This window comes from Drosophila rhopaloa, unplaced genomic scaffold (assembly GCF_018152115.1).
Source record: "Drosophila rhopaloa isolate 14029-0021.01 unplaced genomic scaffold, ASM1815211v1 contig_115, whole genome shotgun sequence".
In the NCBI taxonomy this organism is placed as follows: domain Eukaryota; kingdom Metazoa; phylum Arthropoda; class Insecta; order Diptera; family Drosophilidae; genus Drosophila; species Drosophila rhopaloa.
Window position 1 is genome coordinate 12,223,256 of NW_025334990.1, and position 24,394 is coordinate 12,247,649.

A 24,394-nucleotide genomic window follows, 5' to 3' on the forward strand; every position below is an offset into this window, starting at 1 on the left:
TGAATAATTATTGAGGACATTTTTTGTGTAATTGTTTTTGTTTTATCTTTTTTTGGATTTTTTGTTTTTAATACGTTTTCTACTAAATCGCAATTGCATATATAGAGTGTCTACCATAAATTGATTCTTTTTTAGTGTACTCTTATCGCGTCTTGGGGTTCCTTTTACTAAATTATTATATACGCAGTGTGTGTGTGTGAGTGTGGGAGTCCTGTTTTTGGGGTATGGGTGTGGGTTTAGGTGAGTGAGTGTCCAGCGAACCGCTGTCTTCAGATGGTTGCCCGGTGCCCGCCGGCACCGCTCGTCATCGCTCCTCAGTGTCATGGGGTGTTGCCCTCGAACAGGGCGCGGAACTCCCCGCTCCGCGGCCTCGGGAGACCCTCACGTATCGTCTGCACCGGCTCAGCAATGCTCGACTCTGACCCATGCAGTAAATTCTCCTTGAGATCCATGTCACTGAAAAGGATTACAACAAGATTTAATACAAATTCAAACAAGCAATTATTTGTGTATTTAATTATAGAATATCCCTCTAAGAAAGGATTACCTATTTTTATAGAATTTTACTTTAATTGGGTGTTTTTAAAATTTATTATTTATAACACGAAGTTTTTTGTTATATTGATATTGATTTAGATTAATTGTTTTTTATTTTGTATCATATAATTTCCCAAGACAACTTACTCATCTTTGCAGTCATCCGCCTCAGCAGCTAAGGCATTAACCACAGCCGTAATCGTGTTCGACTCCGGATTGCTCAGCTGCTCGTCCTTCTGATGCATTATGTTTGGATTCTTGCCAATCTTGTTCAACCGCTCCGCGGCCACAGTCTCCATTGTTTTGCGCATCAGCGGATACTGATCCAGAACGCAATTGAAATGATCCACGCTCAACGAGAATAAATTGCAATAGGTTTCGGATCGCACGCTGGCCACACGACGCGCATTGGTCAGCAGACAGATCTCACCGAAGTAAGAGCCATCCGATAGTGAGGTGGCAACCTAGGGTGAAAGATGGTAGTTATTATATGGTATTCAAAGATGTACGGTCTATATTACCTCGCCGTTGGCCATGACAATGTCCACCACGCCCTCCTGTATGAAGTACATCTTAGTACCGATCGTACCCTCCTTTATGATAATATCACCTGAAAGAGATCGGAAAAATCATTAGGTTAGTTATTAATACTATTATTTAGAGAAGGTGGACCCACTCACCTGGTTGGAAAACTTCGTATTTCAGTTTGGTAACTACGTCGGAAACGAAATTCGAATCGGCATTAGCAAAAAAAGGCACTGACGCCACGAGGGATCTGTGAAATATTGAAAAAGTGTGTTTTATTATTTTATGATTAATTGGGTGGCCAGTGCAAAATACTAATAATACGAAATACTATACTAATCAATCGGCTGAAAGAAGAAACACTTTAAATAGCACTGCATAGTGACAGATCGCCCACCTGCAGTTGTAGTTGATGACATCCTCGCGCAATTTCTCGCTCAACTCGCCAAGTATCAACTCTTCATCGAAGAATTTACCCTGGTAGCGATGCTCGAAGTATTCCGTGATGCGCTGCCGCATGTCACGCGGCAGCTTGCGATAGGCCATATACTCCTCCACCTGTTTGACCTTCTCGCGATACTGACGCCGGCTGGAGTCCAAGCTCTGGATGAGATTGGTCGCGTGACCGAGGAACAATGCGTAACACGTGGCCCCAGATATCATCGACAGCATCGTCAGCCACATGTCTGTCAGTGATTGTGGTGGGAATCTGCAAGTGGGAATAATAATTAGTCAGATTGTCTTATGGGACATTATTCATCAGCATTTAAGAGAGAATTATTATTCGGTTCAAGTAGATAGGGACAGTAGGTGGGTACAAGAAACCAAAGTAGATAGGAACATTAACTCACCTGCCATAGCCTATGCAGAGCATGTGCGACATGGCCTTAAACAATGCCCACGAATACTGCTCCAGCCAGTACGATTCCTGAAATGGAACAACCCATTTAGATAGCCGATACCAGCTAGTAGGGATTTACCGATCTGGCGCACCTGCAACTCGTTGATGGAGACCCAGGAGTTGGATGGAAAACCCTGCAACATTGGCACTAAGAACTGCAAGCAACCGCTCCAATGGCCGATTAGGAGCATCATGCAAATTAAATTGAAGATCCTCATGAAGACCGAGGCCATATTGAGGAACTGCAACCAGAGAGGTCAATCAAAAGGAGTGCACATCAACTAAAGCCCAACACCGCTCGTGTTTGTGTGTGTTTATTTGTGGTTGTGAATGTGTGTGTGTCTATGTCCTTGTGTGTGTGTGTGTTCGAATGTGTATGCGTGTTACATATGGGTGTGAGTTCCACATATATATAAAACCAAATGTCTCAAGTAAACGAGAGAAAGAAAACCCAAACGAGGAAATAAAACTTGGAACTTGGAAACATTTTTTTTGCAACTTGGCGCAATTCGTGTTTTTTGGCGTTTCCAGCTACCGGTAGTAAATGTAACAGTTATTGCATTATGCCAATCAAAGCAACTAAAACAAACCAAACCACAGCCATTAAACAAGAAATTACTCAATCTCCCCACTCTGCCCGATAAGTATGCTACGGATACCCGTGTTCCTCGGCCTGCAGATCATCGGAGCAGAGCGGTACGGAGTCGATATACAAAGTACATCCGATAAGATAAAATAAGATAAGATTAGTCTAGTGTTAGGCAATACAACAGTGTCCGGTGTACTGGGTGTACTTTGTGTACAGTGTACAACCTGAGCAATCAATTCAAACTCAATCAATTCAAATTCAAACCATTTCTACGTTTCGAATAGGTGCAAAATCAGCTTCTAGATTATGGTACAAGTGCTCATCTTTACTTTTGTTTGTTTTCTTATTTTTTGTTTGTTTTGTTTTACGTTTGTTAAAAATAATTATGGACACTAAGCCGTTCAAACGTTCAAAATATCGAAATCGAAACTCGTATTTTACAATGAAAGCGTTTTTGTTTGTCTGACTTTCGCAGTTGTTAGTAAATGAACTACGTAATTCTGTACAAAGTACGGTAAACAAACCAACGAAATAAACACAATCAATAAATTAACGAAAACCAAACGGACGGTAAACGAAAACATAGAGCAAGAGCAGGAACACAGAGCTTGAGAGAAAGAGAGATAGGGGGAGCGGTATTGAGATAATAAAATAACGGTTGTTGTATTCAAGAATTCAGTGGCTGTAGCTGCGTGTGCGTGTACATGTGTGTGTGGGTGTCACTTCAAAAAAGCTTCTTTTTCTTTATTTTTTACGCGCTTCTGCTGAAATCTTTTGTACAACAGAAAAGGAAGAGAAGGCTGAGAAAATAAAAAATCAGTGAAAACCAAAACCAGGAACAGTAACCAAACAACAAGAAACAGTAGCAAAGGCAGCAAAATAGATTTCCATTTTTTACACAGAGAAAAATCATCAGAGAATAATAGGATCTTAACAAAATGTATCCTTTTTATGAACATATCATACTAATAATTTTGAACATATCAAATTGGTATTGTTAGCATAGCAACATATTATGTTTACTCATAATAAAATGTATTTATCATAAAAACTTACTTTATACCTATTAACATAACAGAAATAATTATTAATAGTATCCAAGATTTATTAGTAACAATAAAATTATTTAAAAAGGATATCAAGACATGAATATTAAAATAATGTTGTGGTATTAATTTGAATGATCTTCAGTTGTGATTGGAGTTTCATGTGATCCTACTGATATGTTCAAAATTATATTCGTAGGATATGATTGTCTTAAGGGATTCTGTGATAAGATTTTCTCTGTGTACTTGAGAGAAAGAGAGCAAGAGAAAGTTTGAGCGGAAAGCGCGCAGCACAAAAGCAGAAAGCATTGAGCAGAGTGTCAATCAAAGTGAGGTTAAGTTGAGTACGATAGACGACATAGGTTAGGAAATGTGGAAAGCGTTTGGCGCGGGCCCACAAATGTATGCTATAGAATACGAGTAGTATGTGGCTACATATATTACAGTGTTCGTGTTCGATCTGATTGGTCGTTGGATCAGTTTTCCTGCTTCAGATCGATTGACTATATTGGATGTGTGTCTGTGTAACCGGATCTAAAACCTAAACCTAAAGCGAAAGCAGCAGCAGCCATTACTTTTCCTACTATATAGTGCATATTTGTTGGTGTTTTTACAGAGGTAACATTTCGATCTGTGCTGCTTCTCTCGCAAGCCAAAAGCATTTAACAAAGTATACAACAATCCGAATCCGTAATATCTCCTGAGATCTGTGGCGTTTTCATGCTCTTCGCAGCGAAATATAACCCAGCTAATCTGTGGTTCATAATGATAGATATAGCAGTACAATAGGACTTCCGATCATGCCCATGCATGGAGTCAAAAGCTACGTAATCTAGCGAAATATATTACATTATCCTTCTGACTGATTCTACGTCGCGTGAAGAGCATGAAAAGAGCTTCGATTTCGCACCGAAGATTTGTAAATAAAAAATATGTTATGTTTTTATTGCTGCTTTTGGGCTAGTCTCTCTTCTTCTTTTCGTTATATTGAGATTTTCATTATGCATTAAATGAGAAATAGAGATTATGTATGGCAATATCAATCAATCAATCAATCAATATGTAAAAAAGGCAGTCTCAGAAAATTTACAGAACGTACGAACGAACGAACATTAAAATCAAGCAAACATGATCAACGAACAATCGAACGAACGAACAATCGAACGAAATTATGCACTAAAACTCAATTTTGGCTTTAACACTCCTCAAAATTTGAGTTATGTTGCACCAATAATACATAATCATAATTTCAATCAATCAATCAAGGCTTTTGGTTTTTGTTTATCAATATATACTGAAGTTGTTGTGTTGTTGATTTTGATTTTTGGGTTGTTACTTTTTTATTGGATGGTTTACCTTGAGAATTAGGTTGCTTTTTGTCAAGCCATCTTTGTCTTTTCTGTTCATTCTCCCTCTGCGATCAGCACTTTTTTTCTGTAGATTCTGCAGAATCTAAAAACCATATATACACAGGTATTTTAGGCCCTGATTCAGCTAGGTTGGATTTTTGTATTGTTTTGTTTATTTTATTTTTGTTGTTCTTAAACTGATTTTCATAAGCATCATTAGTTGTTAGTCGCATTTAGCGGAATACTTTTCTTTTCATCGCTTAAGTTGAGCGTTTCAAAAACAAAATAAACATAAATCATAATATACAGTGATTTCCAATTTCAGGCAATGTTTTACAAAGGGCTCAAGGAGCTGTACTTGTACGTATCTCATGGGATGTGTGCTGTGGGTGGGGTTGGGTTGGGTTTTGGATTAGAGGGAGTGGGTGGGGGATTACGTTTTTGGATAGAGATATAGGGTAGAAACATTCCCCAACCCTTGAGTTGCGGAGATGCCTTCAAAGAAGTTCAAAGTACAAAGTGCAATGAAGAATATTGATTTGAGTGCTTCAAAGTCGGCAAGAAAAGAATAGGAAATCGAAAATCGAATATCAGAACAACAGAAGCAATAAATTGAAGACTCAACTGAAGAAATGTGAAAGAAAGCAAAGGAATCTTCCCGCGGCACAAGTGAAAACATGTTCTCAAGCTTAGCGAGCGCGTCAGATGGTTCGAGAAAAAACCCAAAAAAAAGGTACATTTTCGATTCGATTTAAGTGTGTTTCGAGTATGCAGGTATGGTGTGAGATATAGGTATGTTCTTGCAGTAATCGGCCTGGGGAATTATTTAGGATCTGGTCTGGTGGACCCGAAGCGCAGCAGGCGCACAACACGTAACAAACATCGGGGTCACACAACTGTATAATGTACAAACTGAGTTGGCTTATGGTACAGCGATTGTCTGGTTCTATTTTTGATTGACTTTATAGACACACATAGGTTGAGGAAGGTATATCATACTTGGTAAACAAAACGATTGGTAATCGAACGCAAAGGATTTAAACGTTTAACGGAAATCATAGACACAGAGGTTCCAGATAACAACTCAAAGAAAATACATAGTTTGAACATTTCTGCGCGCCATCCACAATTAAAGTACTTTTAATGCCACACACATGTACGTACACATGTAACAAAGAAAAGTGAGCACTTTGAGGATATAATAGTCCCCGACCACTGATCACTGTGCTGAGCCTAACTGCAGTTGCCTAGATATAACCTAGATCCTCGAATCTGTTTTTGTGGTGTGGAGTGAACGAGTAGTTATGCTGATCTTACGGTCGAGAATTTGGAGCAAACGAAAGGGAAATTTTAACCAAAAAAGGGGATCGATCGGGGACCAAGGGTCCCAGGATTAAAACTAAAGAGGTATTGACGAAACGGGGGATTCTAAAAAATATATACACAGAAAAAATAGATACAAAAAGGAACGCATTGCTTTTAAAATGATTTTTTTTTCTTCATTGAGACTTAAAACATGAGCTGAGAACTTTAAATAATGAATGTAATTTTGTTCACATTTGTTAAAATACCACTGCATACTTTTAGGCATCTTAACAATTGCTTTAAACCTTTTAACTTCAAAATGAAATTAGGCAGTATGGAATACTTTCTATTAAAGGCATAAACAGAACTGGGAAATAAATAAATGATATAGCTTATCAGTTCTGGATGGGCTTTCAATATAAGGCATCAAAATTATATAAGTTGAGAAATCTTTGAAAAACTTATATCTCTTTTTCTGTGTACATATTTTACAAGTGTGTCTTAAAAATGAAAACCAGGGAGAGTAAGTAAATTGTTATGCAAACTAAAGATGAAACGGTAACGAAACGAAACTGAAGGAAACGAAAAGGAACTTAAGGATCGAGCGTTGCCAAAATGAACCGGGTGTACTCACATAGACCTCCTCCCATTGGGACACGTAGCGCACGAGGCGGGAAAGGCGGAGCAGTCGCACCAGGGAGAGCAGCTTGGCCAGGCGCAGGATGCGCAGGGCGCGTCCGGCATGCAATATTTGAAAAGAATCAGAGAAATCCTGCAATTTCATAATCTTAAATTAAAATGTTGCGTACTGTTTCTTAAATACATTGACTTACTTGATTGAAAATTAAAAATATATAATCTAGCGGTATCGACGAAATCAAATCGAGAAAAAACCAAGTTCTTAAATAGTGTTTAGCTATAAGCTTTGGATCCAATATTACTTGTTCAGCGTTGTCTTGTTGCATAATTCCTGAAATCATATATTCGGTCTAATGGTTAAGCAGGGGCGCAGTAAATGGGGGACACGGTACCAGTTTTGGAAGGGTTTTGGAAAAGGGGTTTGTTAGTTAGTTGGCTCGGTTGAGTGTGCATTACCTGTTCTAAAATTGACTACAATATCTATTAAAAAAATAGTATCACTTAGGCAGTTGAAGGCAATCCATCGTGTGCTCAGATCATCGTTGAAGAATGATATTGCGACTGGCAGGATAATAAGATTTGCTACTAATAATAAAAGCATGCAAAGGTCCCAGTAAAACCTGTCGAAATAGATTGATTTAAGTGGATAAGTAAGTGATAATTATGGTGGGGTTTAATTCGAGTCCTATATCATGTCAGTAATATTGCTGGATAGTTGGGAAATCTCTAGACTCACCTGAATGAACTGCAAGGGTGTATGACCCAATGCCCGGAAGTTTTCTGACGTATGCGCTCCTTGACCAGCGCCTTGCGGCTGCCAAACAGTTTCATGGCCAGTCGGTTGTCCGTCGGCTGGAACCATGATTGCAATTGACTTTTTAGGAAATTCGCAGAGACTTTTTCCGACACAATCGGTATGTTGGGCATGGGCTCCTCTTTCGGAGTGCCGTACAACGACACGTCATCAAAGTGTACCTGTGAAGGATCAAAGTGGGATCCTGTTAGTCCTTCCCTAACCAAAAATCAATTGCCTGGTTAAGCAGTCAATGTCAGAGTCAGAGGTGATCATTGGGTGTTATCTAGGGAAGGGTCTGTCCTGTACTAGTAATACAAATGGAACCTTTGTCCTTGCCATTTCGGTTCCTTGGTCGCATATTAGCAAGGCCTCATCATCGAAAGCGGTGACCAGCGAGTCGGTGCAGGTGTTCTCGAACGAAATGCGCAGGTCGTTCTCGTTCACATTCAGCACCGAGCAGTAGGAGCAGCGTACCGATTCCTCACTATCCCCGCTCAGCAGTCTGAAATGGCATTGAGAAGATCGGAATCAGTAAACACGGAAGTGCTGCCTCGAAAAATTCCGTTACACGAAATCATGCCATAAGGCTTTGGGGTCTGCCTAAAATGAAAGTGAAACTACGCAGATGGGGTGTCAAGGTGGGCGGGATGGTCCGGTGTCGGTTAACGCACCGGTTTTACTGATATCATTTACCCTTATGACGGGGTATCTTAGTTTTGGGGATCTCCCTATATCAATCTTTATATAGAACATGTTGTATTTAGACTATGTGCGAAACGAAATCAGTATATTCTTTCGTGAGGACTACTATAAAAATAGGCTGTGAAGATTAATATATAATAATCAGTGTCTGCTAATCACTTTTTAAAAAAAATTTTAACTCCAATGAAGAACATCCTAAATTTATTTGCACAAGATATTACCCTAATCTGACGATTTGTTTTAATTTAGCAAAGCAAAAATTTGACTTATATGCGCTTGAAAGGCTTGATAACATCTAATCCAGTTGTGATCATCTTTCGAATTCGTATTTATTGTACAATTAAAATCCTTTTAAAATCATTGAACTAAATTTCAAACGAAAATAAAGTTTTATTGTTACAGAAGTTATTTACATATTTTGCAACTTTACTTTAAAACACTTCCAAAATATTAAACATTTCTCAAAAGATTTTAGACGCAATACAATATTTTAAATACTTTCAAGTTTTACTACTTTATACCAAACAGTAAATGGAAAAGGAACTAGGAATTATTTGTTTAAATTGTTAAAATTAATTGTTCTTAAGGACAATTTGTAGTTTAATTACGAATTTCAGTAAACATCTCAAGTATTAGAATCACATGCAAGGGTATTCAAACGTTCGATCTTCAAAACTATCCAGTTTTTCTAGATATTTATGTTTACTTTTAATTGCGGCACACGCACAATGCAAGTTGTATCAGAGCGGCGGCTGCTGCCCTCACCTTGCCCACTAGACGGTGATTGTCAAGGTTTTCCGGGGAAGCAGCCGGAGAAACTGGAATCCCCCTGCCAGCACCACCTCCTCCTTCTCCACTTCCTACTCCCTGGGTGTTTATGCCGCTTGCGTTTTTTGGAGCAGCGAACACTGGCCACCAAATACTAAATGCTGAACACCGAACACTGAACACCGAACACCGAACACTGAACGACAAATAGCGTGGTACGGATATTATTCACGGCGGTCCTATTGTTAAAGCCCGGCAGAGACGCGTGCTCGTGGTTACGTTGGTTTTGGCGTCACGGTTAGTCGTACTGATATTTTCGTATATTTATAATACTTTTCGTAATTGTGTCTGTGCTTCTATTATTACTGCTCTCTTTCGCCTGTTCACACTCAATTGTGTGTACTTTTAAATGGGAAAGTTTCGTTTTAATTAAGCCTGATGAAGCTGATTTAATTTAATCTTGGCCGCCATTGGCATTAGGCTAATGAATTTATTAGTTATTGTTATGGTTGCTCACCAACCAACCGCCGAGTGTTTATTTTTCCCCGTCTATTGCATTACACAAATCAAATCACATTGATGGATACATTTCATAATTGCGGTTTCAAATTTATCTCACTTCACAGTGTTTTTGTTTGATGTTTTGCATTCGGAATTCTTGGCTGGCAACTGGAAAACGTGCTGTAGCAGATGTTTTTCTCTGATTTTATGGATATGACTCGCGCCGATCGACCGACTCACACAAAATAGCTCGCACGGCTTTCGCCGCGAATCGGAGAAGTCTGGAGGCGCGCTATATAGAGTAGAACAGAACCGGGTACTTCGAGTGATTACAGCGGCAAACTTTTTGCGACTAGCGGTCGGCGCTCGCAAACCGCTTGGAAATCGCCGGCAAACACTCCGAAAACGAGACCAGATCGCGGCGACTTCGTGGCGTTTCGGAATCGAATCGGGCGTCCTCGAGACCCGAAAAAGAGGTGGCGAGGGGGGAGGTTGGGGGTGTGAGTGGGTGGATGGGATCGTATAATTCTTTATTTTTACTTTCTGTCTTTGCTGGCCGAGCGATATTCTTACCTCGAATATCAATTGGGCCAGGAATTGCAGTTTGCTTCCGAGACGTCGAGAAACACTAGACCGAAATTGGCTGGCAATTGCCTAATTAAATAATTGAGATATTGACACCGTGCACTTGACGCTGGTTTTTATCTCTTTGTTTTTTGTTTTTTTTTTTCCCCCGTTTCTCTTTACTGTTACGGCTACTAGTTTTTTTTTTTTTTTTTTATTTGCCAGACTCTTTTTAAGCTATTGCTGAGATGCTGCGGCGACTTGATAACCTGTTCTGAACCCCGCAGCCGTTGCACAATAAATAAATAACGAATTTGTGCTGCCTTTTAATTGATTTCGCGACGAGCGTCGACGCAAATTATGGCTGCTTGTAATTCGCTGCCTGCTGTCTTCACAAAAATTGATGCCAATAAAACCACACAATACAATATACACGAATCGAAAACTATCCGAAAACAGTAAACAGCCAATGGAACATAAACAATGATCCGAAAAATACGTCTGCGGCTTATGCAAATGTAAACGTTCTATTCTTGGGGGATTCGAATCGGAATGGTTCGGATTGGATTGGATATCACTGGTCAAGAAAGGAGGAAGCGTCGTCCAGGTCTCGTTTTGGATTTGGATTTAGATCTGAGTCTGGGTCTCGTTCTCGGTCGCAATTTGTATACCCGCAACAAATTATGGAATTATGTATGTTATTCACACGGACCGATTGAATCGCTGTTTACTTTGTCGCTCGCAATCAGGGTGATAATGGAGCTGTTTTTCCGTGTCGCTTTTCCGTTTAGCTTTCCAAAGCGCGATTATCGATTCAGTTACACTTTGAAATCACACAATGACAAATGATTGTTCAAGTATTCCATCTGGATTTCTTTAATACGATTATTTACGACTTTCCAACTATAGTATTGACAAATTTGAGACTAACATTGTCAATCATTCAAGGTTTAACTTCAGAACGTTGTGTTTATCGCTTCGGGATTTTTGTTTAAAAGTTATAGTGCAAACAATGCAAAACATGTACATATGTATTAATATTTTTCTATCAACAAACAGTTATTTTGTAAAATCTATAGTTTAAAATTTGTACGTAAAAGCACTTATCACACACCGATTTTAGACTTTTGAACCCTTTGAATTTGGATATTTTTGACTGACGTTCAAACGTTCGATCCGCTCAAATTTGGAGTTCACTGCTCGCCGACCATTAGAAGTTTATTGCGCGAACTGAGACGAAAGGCAGGTCGGAGTGGGAATCTCGGTCTGCGACGATGGAATTATGCAAATGCCCTGCGATAAGCAGAGCGAACGAAAAGCACTCAAAAAAACCGGTAAGAGACGGTCAGTCGCTTTGCATACGCGTAATTCCCACTTGTAAGCTGGGGTAATGTCTTGAATGGCTCGCTCTCTTTTCGGGGAATTGGGTAATCTGAACAAAAAGACGTAGAAGTCTCAGGAATTTTCTTATTTCAAGGCTTTATATTTTAAGAACGCTTGTGTATACTTTTTAATGTATTGAACTTCAATTTGAAGGCTTGTTCTAGGCGGGACAATCTGGGAACTTTATCTTGTCAACAAACAATTTATATTTTACTTGTTAAGCAAGGGATAAAAATGTGAGTGAAAAATTAGTATTCAAAGCGTTATCTTTTGAATTTCCTTACTGATTGTAATGGAAGCTATAGAGGAATATATTTAGGCGACAACAGTTCTAATTTAAATAAAATGCTTTATACAAATATGGATATACACAAACATGTTTATAAACTAAGAAATTTAAGTTTAGGAAATATTAGGAATAAAAAAATAATTGATTAAAACAGAAATACTCAGAAATATTGATTAAGTAAACATCTACCAACTGATTGATATCCCAATTTACTAACTTTTAATAAAATATCTTAATGGAATGGCATTATGGTGAATTGAAATTAGATTTCTTACTTTTTCTAACCGTGTACAGTACTCACCGATCGCCGAGCTTGCCCTTGTGCCGGCGGATGTGGCGCCGGTTGAAGCTGTTGGTGCACGACGTGGACGTGGGCCTTGCCGGATAAGGACACGGGTGGTGGCCCCCGAAGCTGTGCAGCTGGAGCGACGCCTTGAGATTGGCGGGCGCTGTGGCCGAGGAGGCGTGGTGCGGATACGAAACGCCTGCACTGGCTACTGTGATGGTCGACTCCCCGACCGGCTCGTGGCCCTCGTTGGCCTCCGAGGAGCCCTCCTGCTGCGATCCGTTGCTGGAGGAGTGGTGCGTGTAGTCCGTGGGGGCGCTCAGCTGGCGATTGAACTCGGCCTTGCGGCGCGTGAGGTCCGTGAGGCAGTACTTGTTCAGGTGCCCGTTGCTGCTCACCGAGCTCTTGGGCGAGGCCGCCGAGTAGTGTCCAGGTCCTGCTCCTGCACCGGCTCCCGATCCTGATCCTGATCCTAATCCCGATCCTGCTCCCGATCCGTGGGCGTGGGCGTGCAGCTTGTGGCATGAGTTGCTGCTGGCGCTGAGCAGGTTGCAGTTCTTGCTGCCGCTTGCCGAGCTGCTGATCTTGGCCGCCAGCGATTGCGGCACCGGCGGACTCTTGCCCGTCGCCGGAATGGTGTGGCTGCTCCCGCTTCCACTCTCGCTCCTCACCGACGCCCGATGGCCGGGCAGCGTCTGCCGGGACTGCCCCTTGCCCTTGAGCGATCCGTTCAGCAGCAACTGTTGCTGGCGGGCAGCAACCGCGGACAAGGCGGGCAACTGCTGTGCCCTTGTGCACGTGGAGGAGGAGCTGGCCGGCGCCGAGGAGGCCTGCGGATGCGGGGTGGAACTCGAGGTGGAGGCCACCTGCGGCTGCAGCGAGTGCTTCTTCTCCACCAGATACAAGTTGAGGTACTTGTCGCCCGGATGCAGCGAGTTATCCGACACCGCGTTCGACTTCGAGATGATCTGGCCCTTCTTCTTGGCGGTGCGTGTCTTCAGGGAGAGATTGCGCAGCTTCTTGGACTGCTCCTTGATCTTGTTGGTGCGCAGGAACGAGGGACTGTTGGCGATGCACTTGAAGATGTATGTCTCGTTGACCAGTTGCTGTTTGTCACTGCCGCTGTAGTCGTACTCGCTGTTCAGATTGAGGTTGAGGTTGGTCAGGTGGCGACGCTCCCTCTCCCTGTCTCGATCTCTATCCCGATCCCTGTCCCGATCCCGATCCCGATCCCTTTCCGGATCCGGTTCTGGCTCTGGCTCCGGCTGGGCCAACTGCTGGTCACTGTAGTGGCTCTTGAGCAGCGAGCCGGCTCCTTCTGCAGCCGCTGCACTCAAGCTGCGCGAGTACTCGTGACAGGCATCGTAGAGCGCCGACTGGCCACCGGTGCTGCTCACGCTCTGGGTGCCGCAGCTCACCGGACTGTGGCTGCTGTCGAGAATTCGCAGACCGCTCCTGCTGTCCCCGGAGTTCTGCTTGGAGATCCCACTCGTAGATAGCCGGCTGCTGCTGCTGCGCTGCCGTTGCTGCTGTTGCAGATGTTGCTGCTGTTGTAGGTGTTGCTGTTGCAGATGTTGCTGCTGGAGATGTTGCTGCTGGTCATCGCCCGCCCGCAGCAGCGAGACGCTGTCCGCCGCCGATGCCGCCGGCTGTCCGTTGCTGAGACTCACCAGAGACTGGCGCACCAAGTGCTGGTGCGAGTGCGAGTGCCGCTGCTGCTGCTGCTGCTGGTTCTCCGGGCACAAGTTGTCGCGGCTGGCACTGCGGGCGGAATCGTCACGGGCGGCCCAAGGAGCCGGACGGAGTGGGGCGGAAAGAAAGAGGAGACTTCAATGAGTACCGGGTTCAGTATGGGATGCCGCAACGCAACGAATGGCCAGCGGCGCTGGCGAACACTCAAATTTATCTATTTCAAATTGGCAAGCAAGCATTGGAGGGAGACGGAACAGAGGTTCCGTGGTTCAGAGGGCCACGCTAAAGTGAGCAGGAAGCAGAGTGTGCGAGTGTGGAAAACCGCGAGACAAACAAAGAAAATTCTTAATTATAAATATTGATTGTGCAACATGTGAGCGGTGAGGAGTGGTGGAGGTGGGGGAGTATCGCATTCCCGGCGTACATGTGAGTTCATCGCACAGAGGACACTTGATATAGGAGCATTCTGAAATCCAGATTTATATTATTGAATTTTTGCGGTAATAATTGGGTACTGAATGACTTCATCTGATAATTACGTTCGCTTTTACGAAAAGTGCTTTATTCGTAAAGTCATAACAATTCGTTATAAAAAATGACCTAATCTGGGGATTACTTGCATATTGATTTAAGCTGTCGCGTGATTAAAATCCAAATATTAGAAAGATGTTTTGAATACCATTATCTTATTACAAAGGTTGCAAAACCAATGCCTAAGCTTTTGTTTTACTTGTCGATCAAAAAAATTATCAGTTTAAACATTAAACGTGTTACTAGCATACACATTTTCTTTTTATACAATTAACTTATTAACTTATAATTTATACTTTAACTAAATGTCCCTTATACCAAATGCTCCCTGTGACCGCGATGTGTGATACAATTTATAGAGACATCTATATACAATGGTTGACATGCTCATCTGGTTTCTGATCGCGCGAAAAATTCAACTAAATTAATGTATGGCGGCACGCAGGCCAAGCACTGATAGAGCGGTAACAAATAGCTACAGGGCGATACAGATACAGATACAGATAGGGATACAGATACAGATACATTTACAGATACAGATACAGATACACACCGAGTCGATACGGGGAGATAGAGATATATGGCTGGTAACGCGTGCCCGGATGGTACTGAAACCATTCCGCACGGTGGGCGGCGGAAGTGCCCTAAATCAAATGGCCAAATGGCCAAGATAAGATAAGGCTGCGACAGACGGACACGGCTGATAAGGCGTGGGAGCAAGGCTTGTATACAGTGGCGCCCAATGGGAAGCTGTATGCTATATGTACAAATGATATGGGAATGCTGGTTAGTCGAGCGATTTGCCCCACTGTGCGTTGGGCAATCAATGCTACGAAACGTGAGGCAAACTATTGTTGACATAGCTGAACACTGCCGCAAAGGAGGGAGGGGGGAATATGGGGTGGTTAAATCCCCCGCCCCCCGTTTTCGAACAAAGGGAAAACAATTGAGGCCCTATTCTCGGTGTGCGTGCATCGAACTTTTCCGATTCCAATTCCAATTCCGGCTCCGGCTCCCAGATTTAGTTGAGTGCGAAAAATGGGGGGGAAATGGTGCAGAGCAAACAGCATTTCCCAGGCCGGAATCGACTCGAATCAATTTCGGTCAATTAGGCAGCTCCCTCACGCCAGGGGCGCAATTATCCGAATTCTGATTCAAATTTGAATGCGAATCGGAATTGGATTTGGAATCAAATCGAATCGTCGTTTGTGCAAATATAGGTAAATATGTCAAATATTTGCACGCTAATGCTCAGCGGATGAGTGTGCACTTCACAGATACCGAACGACCGAGATACAATCGCACATCCGCTGCCGAGTGGCGGCCTCTTGGCAATCTCGGACCTAATCTGGCCGAAAGTCACTTTCGAGGGGGCAAGGGCAAAGGCAAAGGCAAATCAAAGCGAAAGCATCGAGAGCTCGGGGGAATTCCAGCTCTTTGGGGTTCCTATCTGATGGCTTTTTCATCTCGGCTTCGAGTGTTTGCCACCTGTCAAGTGCTGCAGTCAAAGTTGCCCTTGCCCCTTTTCTCAGGCAAAGAAGCAAAACGCCCAAATTTGGACCCAGTTTTCGGGCTGTGTAAACTAATAAGACAACCTTGATTGCACAGAGAAAAAAACATACATTTCCTATGGTCTAATAACACCATCTTCATGTTTAAACATTTATTTTATTGCCAACTTATATTAGTTTTTAGTGAAACTAATATCTCTTAAATACCAAATTCTTATTGGTAGAGATAATTATATTCCTATTTATTCAATCCTTTATTATATTGAACGATTTCGTTGATCTTAATGTTGATCTGATGTTGATCTTTTAGCTGAATAATAATATAATAATTTTAAACATTTTTTTAGTCCCCTATCATATTGCTAGACATATTTTACATTGTCTATTTTTTACATGAATAAAGACGGCAAATAAATGGTTGCCATGCCAAAAATTATAGTCTTTTTCAGCAAAAACTGCTGAGTTACTAACCCCTATTTTTCAATATTTTTTCTTTGTGTGGCACTTTTGTGCGGCCCATGTCCAATGTCAACTTTGGCGCAGTGGAGTGGCCCTCCAGCCAGGGGATTATCAGTGGAGCTTGGAACTCGGAGCTCGGAGCATGTGCTGCCCATCCTCGAGAGTTTGGAATTGGGGGCCAAACGAGTCTGGTGGAGCAGGTTTCCGCCATCGAAATCTCACCCGCCCCTCCGCCCGCGACTGAGACACAATATGCCTCAATTAATAATTCAAAAGCCAATTGAAGGCATTAAGCGTAAATTCGTAAGGCGTACGTAATTGAGTCGCTGCCTGCCTGCATTCCACTTCGTTCATCGATATTAAATCAAGTGCAGCTGTGAGCCCCCCAAATGGGGGATCTACAACTATATTTATATCTGAGCTACTTGTCCTAATATACATGTAAATGTGCCACTCTAATTCCCCTGAATTCTGTGGTCTTGAACTTTGAAACATTCAACCTGACCGCTTGAACTATTTTAAAATTGATTTTGGGCGAATATTTTGAAAATTGTTCAATATGCATTTAATGGCTCATGAACTGAAAGCTCCCGCCAGCAAAATCAAACAAAATTGAAAGCAAATTACCAAACATGCCACTCGATACACATTTCCGTGTAAACAAATTACGAAAATTTCCATTTTTAGTGCACAAATGTTTACCATTGCGCCAATCTACAAAGCCTGTGCAGTCAGGCGGATTTTATTTGATCAAATATATATTTACGAGTTCTTCTTTGTATAAATGAAAGTGAATCAGAAAAAAGGCACTATAAATATGCTGATTACGACTTCCTTTATTTTATTTCAAGAACATTGCAAATTCGTTAAGGAAGTGCCCATAGGAAAATTAGAAATCAAATATATTTTTCTATTTTATGGAATGAAGAAAACAAACAAAATTGTTTTTTTAAATTTTAAATGTTTAATAATCCTTGGGAAAAATAATAATAATCTTTCAATCTTTTAATTTCAAAACAACACTGGTCTATCTCCTAAGTAATGACAATAAAATCCTATTTAAATTCGAGTTAAATATTTTCATAATCAACATGGAAATTCTTCAAAAGTAAAATTATATCCCCCGAAAATATAACAAAGACTTTAATTAACAATTAGAGCAGGTCTGAAACGACCTTGACCATCCGAATCACTCTGTTTAAGGTCATTGCAATAACGAACAGAGGTTACGAATGGGTCATCTAGTGTCGTTTATATGGAAATGCCATTTTAAATACACTGCACAGTCAGTAATTAAATTTTGACTTCAAAAGATTTCCGGCTGGACAGGCAAATGAACACAGAACTCGATGAGAGCTTAGCTCAACTATAAATAACACGATTTTCGGCTAACCAGAATTCAGCCAAAATTATCCATTAATTATAACGACAGCCGAGCAATTAATAAATCAGGCTTGCGGGCAAGGGGGTTAGGGAAATCAGTGGAGTCAACAAACAAAGAAATGCTACATCACAACCACTTGGCATGCCAATTGTAAATAAATTTGGATTCGACTTGTGTGATATCGGGAATCAGGGTTAGCATCTAAGGGGTCTGAGAAGTGTGGGTTTACTAAAGATCTTAAAGCAGGCGGGGAAAAAGTCATTAAAGCGATGCATTCGGAACTTTTATTCCATTGACTTTATTTGTGGAGATGGGTAAGTTAGCAAAGTGCATCAAAATTAATGAGTTTACTTTCGGTTGCAGCCAGAAATTGTGAAGCTCAAAAGTTGAAACTTGCAGGGGAGGTGGGTTTTTGTTTTTTGGGGTAGTTTCTAATAACGAGCAGAAAAGTTAGTAGCATTAAATGTGTGTTTCTTAAATCAGTGTTGCAGTTGTAATTGTAACGGTTAGTAGTAGTATTAGTATTAGTAGTAGTTGTAGAGAAGTACCATACAGAGACTACGATCTATATAGAGAGAGAGGCAGAGACACTGAGAGACAAAAAGAGAGAGAGATAGAGAGAAAGTATGGGGAATATTCGGAACTTGGTCGGCGGTACCTTCACTGATGATGTCTAAGATCGCTCCACAGCAAATGTCAGTTGCAAAAATTTTCGGTTTGTGGTTTTAATTCTGGTTTTGGTTTCAGTTTGGTTGGTTCTTACTTTGTTTTCAACGTATTTGTACTTTTAAGCAAAGTTTTCTGCAAAACAACAACGACAAGGACACGAAATAAATCCAAGTTATTCACGTGACGAGTACCAAATGGAAATAAAAAACGAGAAATGAAGGAAACGAAACTCAAAACTAACAAACTAACAAACTGAGCGGGAAATAACTTAAATGAGATTCGTTTGGGGGATAAGAAATTAAATTAACTGCACAAAGCACACAGACACGAGAGGGTCCTGCTCATAAGTGTGTGTGTGTATGTGGGTGTGGGTATGTTTTTGTTGCTGTCGAGTGTATGGAAATGTGGAACTAGAACTAGCTCAATTGGAAACATCGGGCTTCCTTTTTGGCACAAAAGAAAAGAACAGCTTATCTGGCCCTCTGCTTCACTCACTCACTGTCGCCGTCTCTGTCTGTTATCTGCATGTGTGTATGTGTACGTGTATCGGTGAATAAACTATGTGTGTGTGGGTGGGACAACAATACCGTAGTCGGCAAGCGCTTATCGATACATACAAACAAACACACGCCCACACACAAGCAAATTCAAGCCGAAATTCGGTCAGTGGTTTAATCATTGAAGTAAAAGCGAAAGCTTCCGCTCATTCAAACACACACACAGACATTCACCCACTCACTCGCCCACTCACACAATTGCAATTACAAGTACAGTGGCCCCTGAATGTATGCAACACTGCGTGCGATTGCACTTAAAGTACTTTGACACTATTCTCAAGCGATGCGATTCATTGTATTGATATTGGTGCGATTGTCCGCTCGTATTGGTGCGGCCATTGTTGTCGGCCTGGCTTGACTTTTAATCTAGTTTCGTAATTGCATTGACTGGAGTGACGGATGACCCCTTAAAAGGGCTGCGGGAAGTAGGGTTGGCAGGAGCAGGAGCAGGAAATCAGTTCACAGCAGGCTAACAAGGAGAGCACTTGGCAACTCACTCACACTCACACGCACGCACCCACACAGATGAACGTGAACAGTAACAACAACAACAGCAATTGCGGCAGCAGCAACAACATCAACAACAATAACAGGGTAACTCAAGAGACAAAGAACGAAACGGAGACATCGAACAAAAACGGTACAGAACAAAACGAAACGAAACAAAACGAACAACACAAGAAACAGGATTACTAGGTTGGACCTCAGACCTCGAAATGTTTGGTCCTACAAGCTTTTTCTTTTAAAAATATTTGTTCAAAATGTATTATTCAATCAACGTGATTTACAAAAAAAATCACGCATCCGTCAGTGTCAACACTGCGTATGTGTTATAAACATGGTGTATATGAGTGTTTCTGTATAACTCATACGCAATGTTGACACTTTTCACAAAATATGGACTAAGTTTAGTAAATTTAAATATAATAATTACTCACACATGTTAGTTAAAAAAAACCTTTTTTAATAAATACACATATTATATGTAACAAAATACAATTTTGAAATATTTAGTTAATTATTGAATTCTAATACAAGGATATTCTATTTTATATAGGCTTAAGAAAACTGTTGGAGATTCAAATTAGAAGGATTACTTTAAATAACTAAGTCTAATACATTTGAATCAGTAGGCAGAATGAATTCAGAGGATAAATAAGATTTTGGAGTTAAATTCTTATGTTAATTGTAATCTCTCGAGAGCCCAACCAAAGCGCTATGCTCTTAAACTTTACTTTGGTCCAACCCAGGAATCACATTTGAAATTAAACATAAATACATTCATCTCAAAACTGTACAAGGTGGTGTGGGAGATGGTCCAAGTGTGAGCGAGCGAGCAAGCAAGGATCCCCGGATCAAGGACATCCTGTACTCAGCTCACTCGCACCCAAAGGACACTCGCACTTCCACACACAAGTACAACGTACATCGTGCACAACAACAGTACATGGACAGACAAGGATGGCAAGTGAGTTGGTAACGCCTACCGTTGATCGTTGGTAAAGGTTCCGAAGGCTCCAGGACCGCTGACTCGGCGCTGAGTGTGTTTAACGTGCATTTTCTTGGACCCACGACGCCGCCGCTGTCACGTCACCACCTGCACTCGAAGTCGGATTCGAACCACATCGAACCACTCGCGCCACCTTCGCTAACGTAACGTAGTTGTTGTTGTTTCGGGGGATATATCTGGTTTCTTTATTTTTTGTTTCAGGGTGTTGCTGTTGCTATTGCCGCCGGGAAGGCCCCGCAATGCCCGCTGCAATTCTTGGCCTTGTCATGGCGGCTGAGTAGGTATGTGTGTGTTAGTAGTAGTTGTTGTGTGTGTGCAGGTGTGGGTGCAACTTCCGCTTCGATTTTTGGCATTAACTAATACAGCTCGAGCGCTCGGGCACACGGACACGTAAACAAAAATAAATTGCTTTTCGTTGTGTTACTATCTGGCTGTCTCACTCGCACATGGGGCTGTTCGTCCTCGTCGTCGTCCTTATCCGTGTTTTAGGTTTTAGGTTAGGTTTTCGATTCGATTTTGGTGGGTTCTTAGGTGTTTGGTTGAGTAACGTAGGTTGGGTGAGGATATCTAAAAGGTGGCCTCTAAAATAGTCAACAGCACTTCTAATATTGCTTATGGTTCTTCACTTTTCGTTTCAATTCGTTTCGTTATGCGCTTGTTCGTTTGAGGTTATGTGACTCTTTAGGACTCTATCTGTTTGAGTTGCGTGTATAATAATACCATATGTTACTATTTATAGTTTAGCTTTCGTTTTACTTTAGTTAACAGCGTTATTTCGGGGCTATTCGTTTTGTACTTTGGATTATAAATGTCGTTTATCCACTAGGGTATAGTTATTGTTGCTATTCGGTTGGTGGTGTACAGATGTGATGGTGGGGCCTGGAACTGGAGCTATAACGGTAACGGTAACGGTAACTGGAGCTGAAGTGGGGTGGGCAGGATCGGGATCCGAGAGTGGATCGTTGAATTATTTATCACAAAAACAAACTAGCTGTTGGAGGGGGGATTGTGACGATGACAGCTCAGTTTCCTTGCTCCGAAATGTATGCTATCTCTCCGCTTTCCAACCCTCTTCTGGCCGCTTCTCTCCTCTTCCCTGCTTAAATTAATGTTTGGTCATGAAAGTTTAACGAACGCACCGCAGTTTTGGCTTTGCGGTCGCCTTATATTTTTTTTACTTTGTGGCAAATGGAAGCGACGCGAGTTAAGGCGGAGTTACGTCAAGGCAGCGCAACACGGGAAACCCAAAGCAGGTAGCTTAATTTCGTTCTGTACGTTTGTATCCCTCCGTGGGTCTACAGTCTGAGGTCTACAGTCCTGGGTGTGTGTATCTGGCACGAGCAACACGCAAAGCAGTGTGGACTTGGACCCGGACCCGGCGACAGTCCCTCCTTGGGACTCCGTGTGGCGACGTCCTTCGCCACCCAATTAATGCATTAATCGCCCTCGTTACTTATTTAGATGCAATTTGAAAGGCCTAGGTCGAGGGCGGGGATCGAGTTTCGCTCTAGCGGCATTATAAAAATAAATCCATATAGGTAGATATACAGACTGGCGTTTATCTATTCGCTACGGCTAGGTATCTTGTATATATCTCGTAGGTGTATATATATATATATATTGTATATAGAGAGGCAACTACTTGGTAGTTTTAGTTAGTCGTTAAGTGCGTTTATGTTGCGGTTATTTGAATTTTTTAATTTGCTGTCCTACGGTCTGAGACGCTCGTCTCTCTACAAACTACGAGGTTAGTTCCATTACTCTATCTCAACGGGGATTACGCTCTATATCCTTGGGCTGTGTCAGTATCATCCAGCGGTGAACAAACGGCAACGAACTACGTTTTTTTTTATAAGTTTAGCGTTTATCGTTTATCTATAGCACTTTTGTATATAGCGAGTGTCCTTTGTATATTTTTAAAAGTAATTCTATCTTGGGTTTGTTTTTTTGGGTTATATGCTTTTAAGATTTGCTCAATTTCATTGTTGCAGGTACTTTGGTTTTGGTTTTATCATTACGTTCTATTTTTGGTTATCGCGTGTCCTTTTATTTTTAGGCGTTTCCAGGGTTTTCGACTTGCTGACTGGCTGGCGTTGATTAAATAATTCTGCACTTTGCGTTGAATTTTCGTGTTTGCTTTCTTGTCCTTGTTTGCGCTGGTTTCCGCTTTTGTTGCTCGTGATTTTATTTATTCGTGTTTGTCTCTTGTCTTTATTCTTTTTTTTTGCCAGTCGTTCTATTTGATTATGTAATTATGCTTGGTTTCTTATTGGATATTGAACTGTACGTGTGTCCCAGGGCTATGTGTGTGTATGGTGTGCGGGTGTGTTGGTGTGTTACATGCGATTTTTTCAGCTGCTGCGGCTGTGTGTTTGTGTTTGTGGTGGTTTCGTTGGTTTCGTGGGTTGCGATAGACGTAAGTGGTTCGTCATCAACATTTTTCGCACATACATACACGATTCACGGGCGCCACACGGGGCGTTGTGTGTGTGTGCGTGACTCTGCGACTTTTTGGGTGAAATTTATTGAATGAAACGTCAAGCGATTTGACGAATTTTAAACAAATTATTTATAACACACAGAGACAGAGGCACGCACACGCAAATATTGCGAGAGAGAGAGACACGCACACAGTGCACAGTCGAGGCACGAAAAACAGCACTCAGGACACACAGGACACTGTGGATGGTGGTGGGAGGATAACAGGGAGAACCAGAAGAAGAAGAAGCCAGAGGAGTGGAGGTGAAAGTGGGAGGAAGTGCACACGTTAAATCAATGCTTCTTTTGACCTCTATTACATTTTCGTTCGCCTTTCGTCTTTTGCCACCTTGCCACCTCCGCCTCTTCCTCTTTGAACTCCTCCTTTTTCCACTGGGCCCACGACTACCTGGTACTTTTTTCAACGCCCGTGTTACGGCACATTTAATATTTCATTTTTTTTCGGGCTCCATATACCAGATACACAGTCACTGGGGCTCTGAATTTATTTCATTACTTTTCTTTCCTTTCGATTTCGATTTCAATTTCGATTTGATTTCTATTTTTTCGCATACGGGTCGCGCTGGCTCCTTTCGTTTACATTGGCTGTTTAAATGTTTATCACAATGCTGCTTTAGCTGAATGATTTATGCCATTCGCAACCGAGCAGCGCACTTAAACTTGCTATTTGAAATCTCTTCTTTATGTAACGAACGGAATAACGGCACTCTCGCTGCTGCTGCTACTTGCTGCTGCTGCTGCTGCTGCGACACGAACGAACTCAGCGCGACAAGTGAAACTTGGCTTTCCGATTCGCATGCCACTGACGTGCGCCGTGGTAACAGAAACAGTCGAGTCGGGCCGAGCCTGCGAGATTCGCTGAAAATCAATAAGGACAGGCAAAGTCGCCTGGCAAAAATGCAGAGTAGGGGGAGGGGGACTGGGGGGCCAGGATGGCAAAGGCGAACGGCACAAAAGCACATTCTTTTGCGGCCAAAGTGAAACCGAGAGCGTGTGGGTGGCGCGGCAGTGAAAGTGCACATGTCCTGAGTGTCTCGTGTCCTTTGGCACAGTGGAGGTCCTAAAAGATGGCGAAACTCCATGTTACACTCCAATTGTATTTAAAATTCTTACTTACAATTATTTGATCGAAAGATAACAAAGATGTTAGAAAATCAAAGTATACCTCAAAGCGCTAAAAAGCTGAATTGGTTATAAAACATACCTTGAAGTTATTATGTAGATGAAGTTAATTTTTAGGTATAAGTTATCTCGTGGTTTGGGCTCAAATAGGATTTAATTGTGGCAGATTCCTTTTAAACGTTCTGTTAGTTCTCAAAAGTGTAATATTTCAACTTTAAATCCTGTATGAACTTAATTAAATTTCCCATCACAAAAATATGTTTTTTTTAAGTTGGTTTTA

At 41.7% G+C, this 24,394-nt stretch overlaps 1 protein-coding gene across 9 annotated transcripts; it reads right to left on the reverse strand.

Annotated features, from left to right (window-relative positions):
* Nucleotides 1-31: 31 nt before the first annotated feature.
* LOC108040598 (potassium/sodium hyperpolarization-activated cyclic nucleotide-gated channel 2) lies at nt 32-23,773 on the reverse strand. Of its 9 annotated transcripts, XM_017118102.2 has the most exons (16): nt 23,489-23,773; nt 20,471-22,729; nt 12,196-13,941; nt 8,024-8,189; nt 7,628-7,866; nt 7,348-7,511; nt 7,086-7,222; nt 6,887-7,039; nt 4,955-5,050; nt 2,056-2,205; nt 1,914-1,990; nt 1,460-1,771; nt 1,218-1,312; nt 1,059-1,147; nt 685-1,001; nt 32-456 (listed from the first exon to the last, which is right to left on the reverse strand). In XM_017118102.2, the coding sequence occupies exons 2-16, from the start codon at nt 20,539-20,541 to the stop codon at nt 321-323; spliced, it is 3,948 nt and encodes a 1,315-aa protein (XP_016973591.1). In that variant the 5' UTR covers nt 20,542-22,729; nt 23,489-23,773; the 3' UTR covers nt 32-320. The 9 variants fall into 9 exon arrangements, with proteins under 9 accessions (XP_016973591.1, XP_016973593.1, XP_016973596.1 ...); XM_017118104.2 differs by having other exon boundaries at nt 6,887-7,024; nt 20,471-23,772; XM_017118107.2 differs by lacking the exon at nt 4,955-5,050 and having other exon boundaries at nt 6,887-7,024; nt 20,471-23,772.
* Nucleotides 23,774-24,394: the final 621 nt, after the last annotated feature.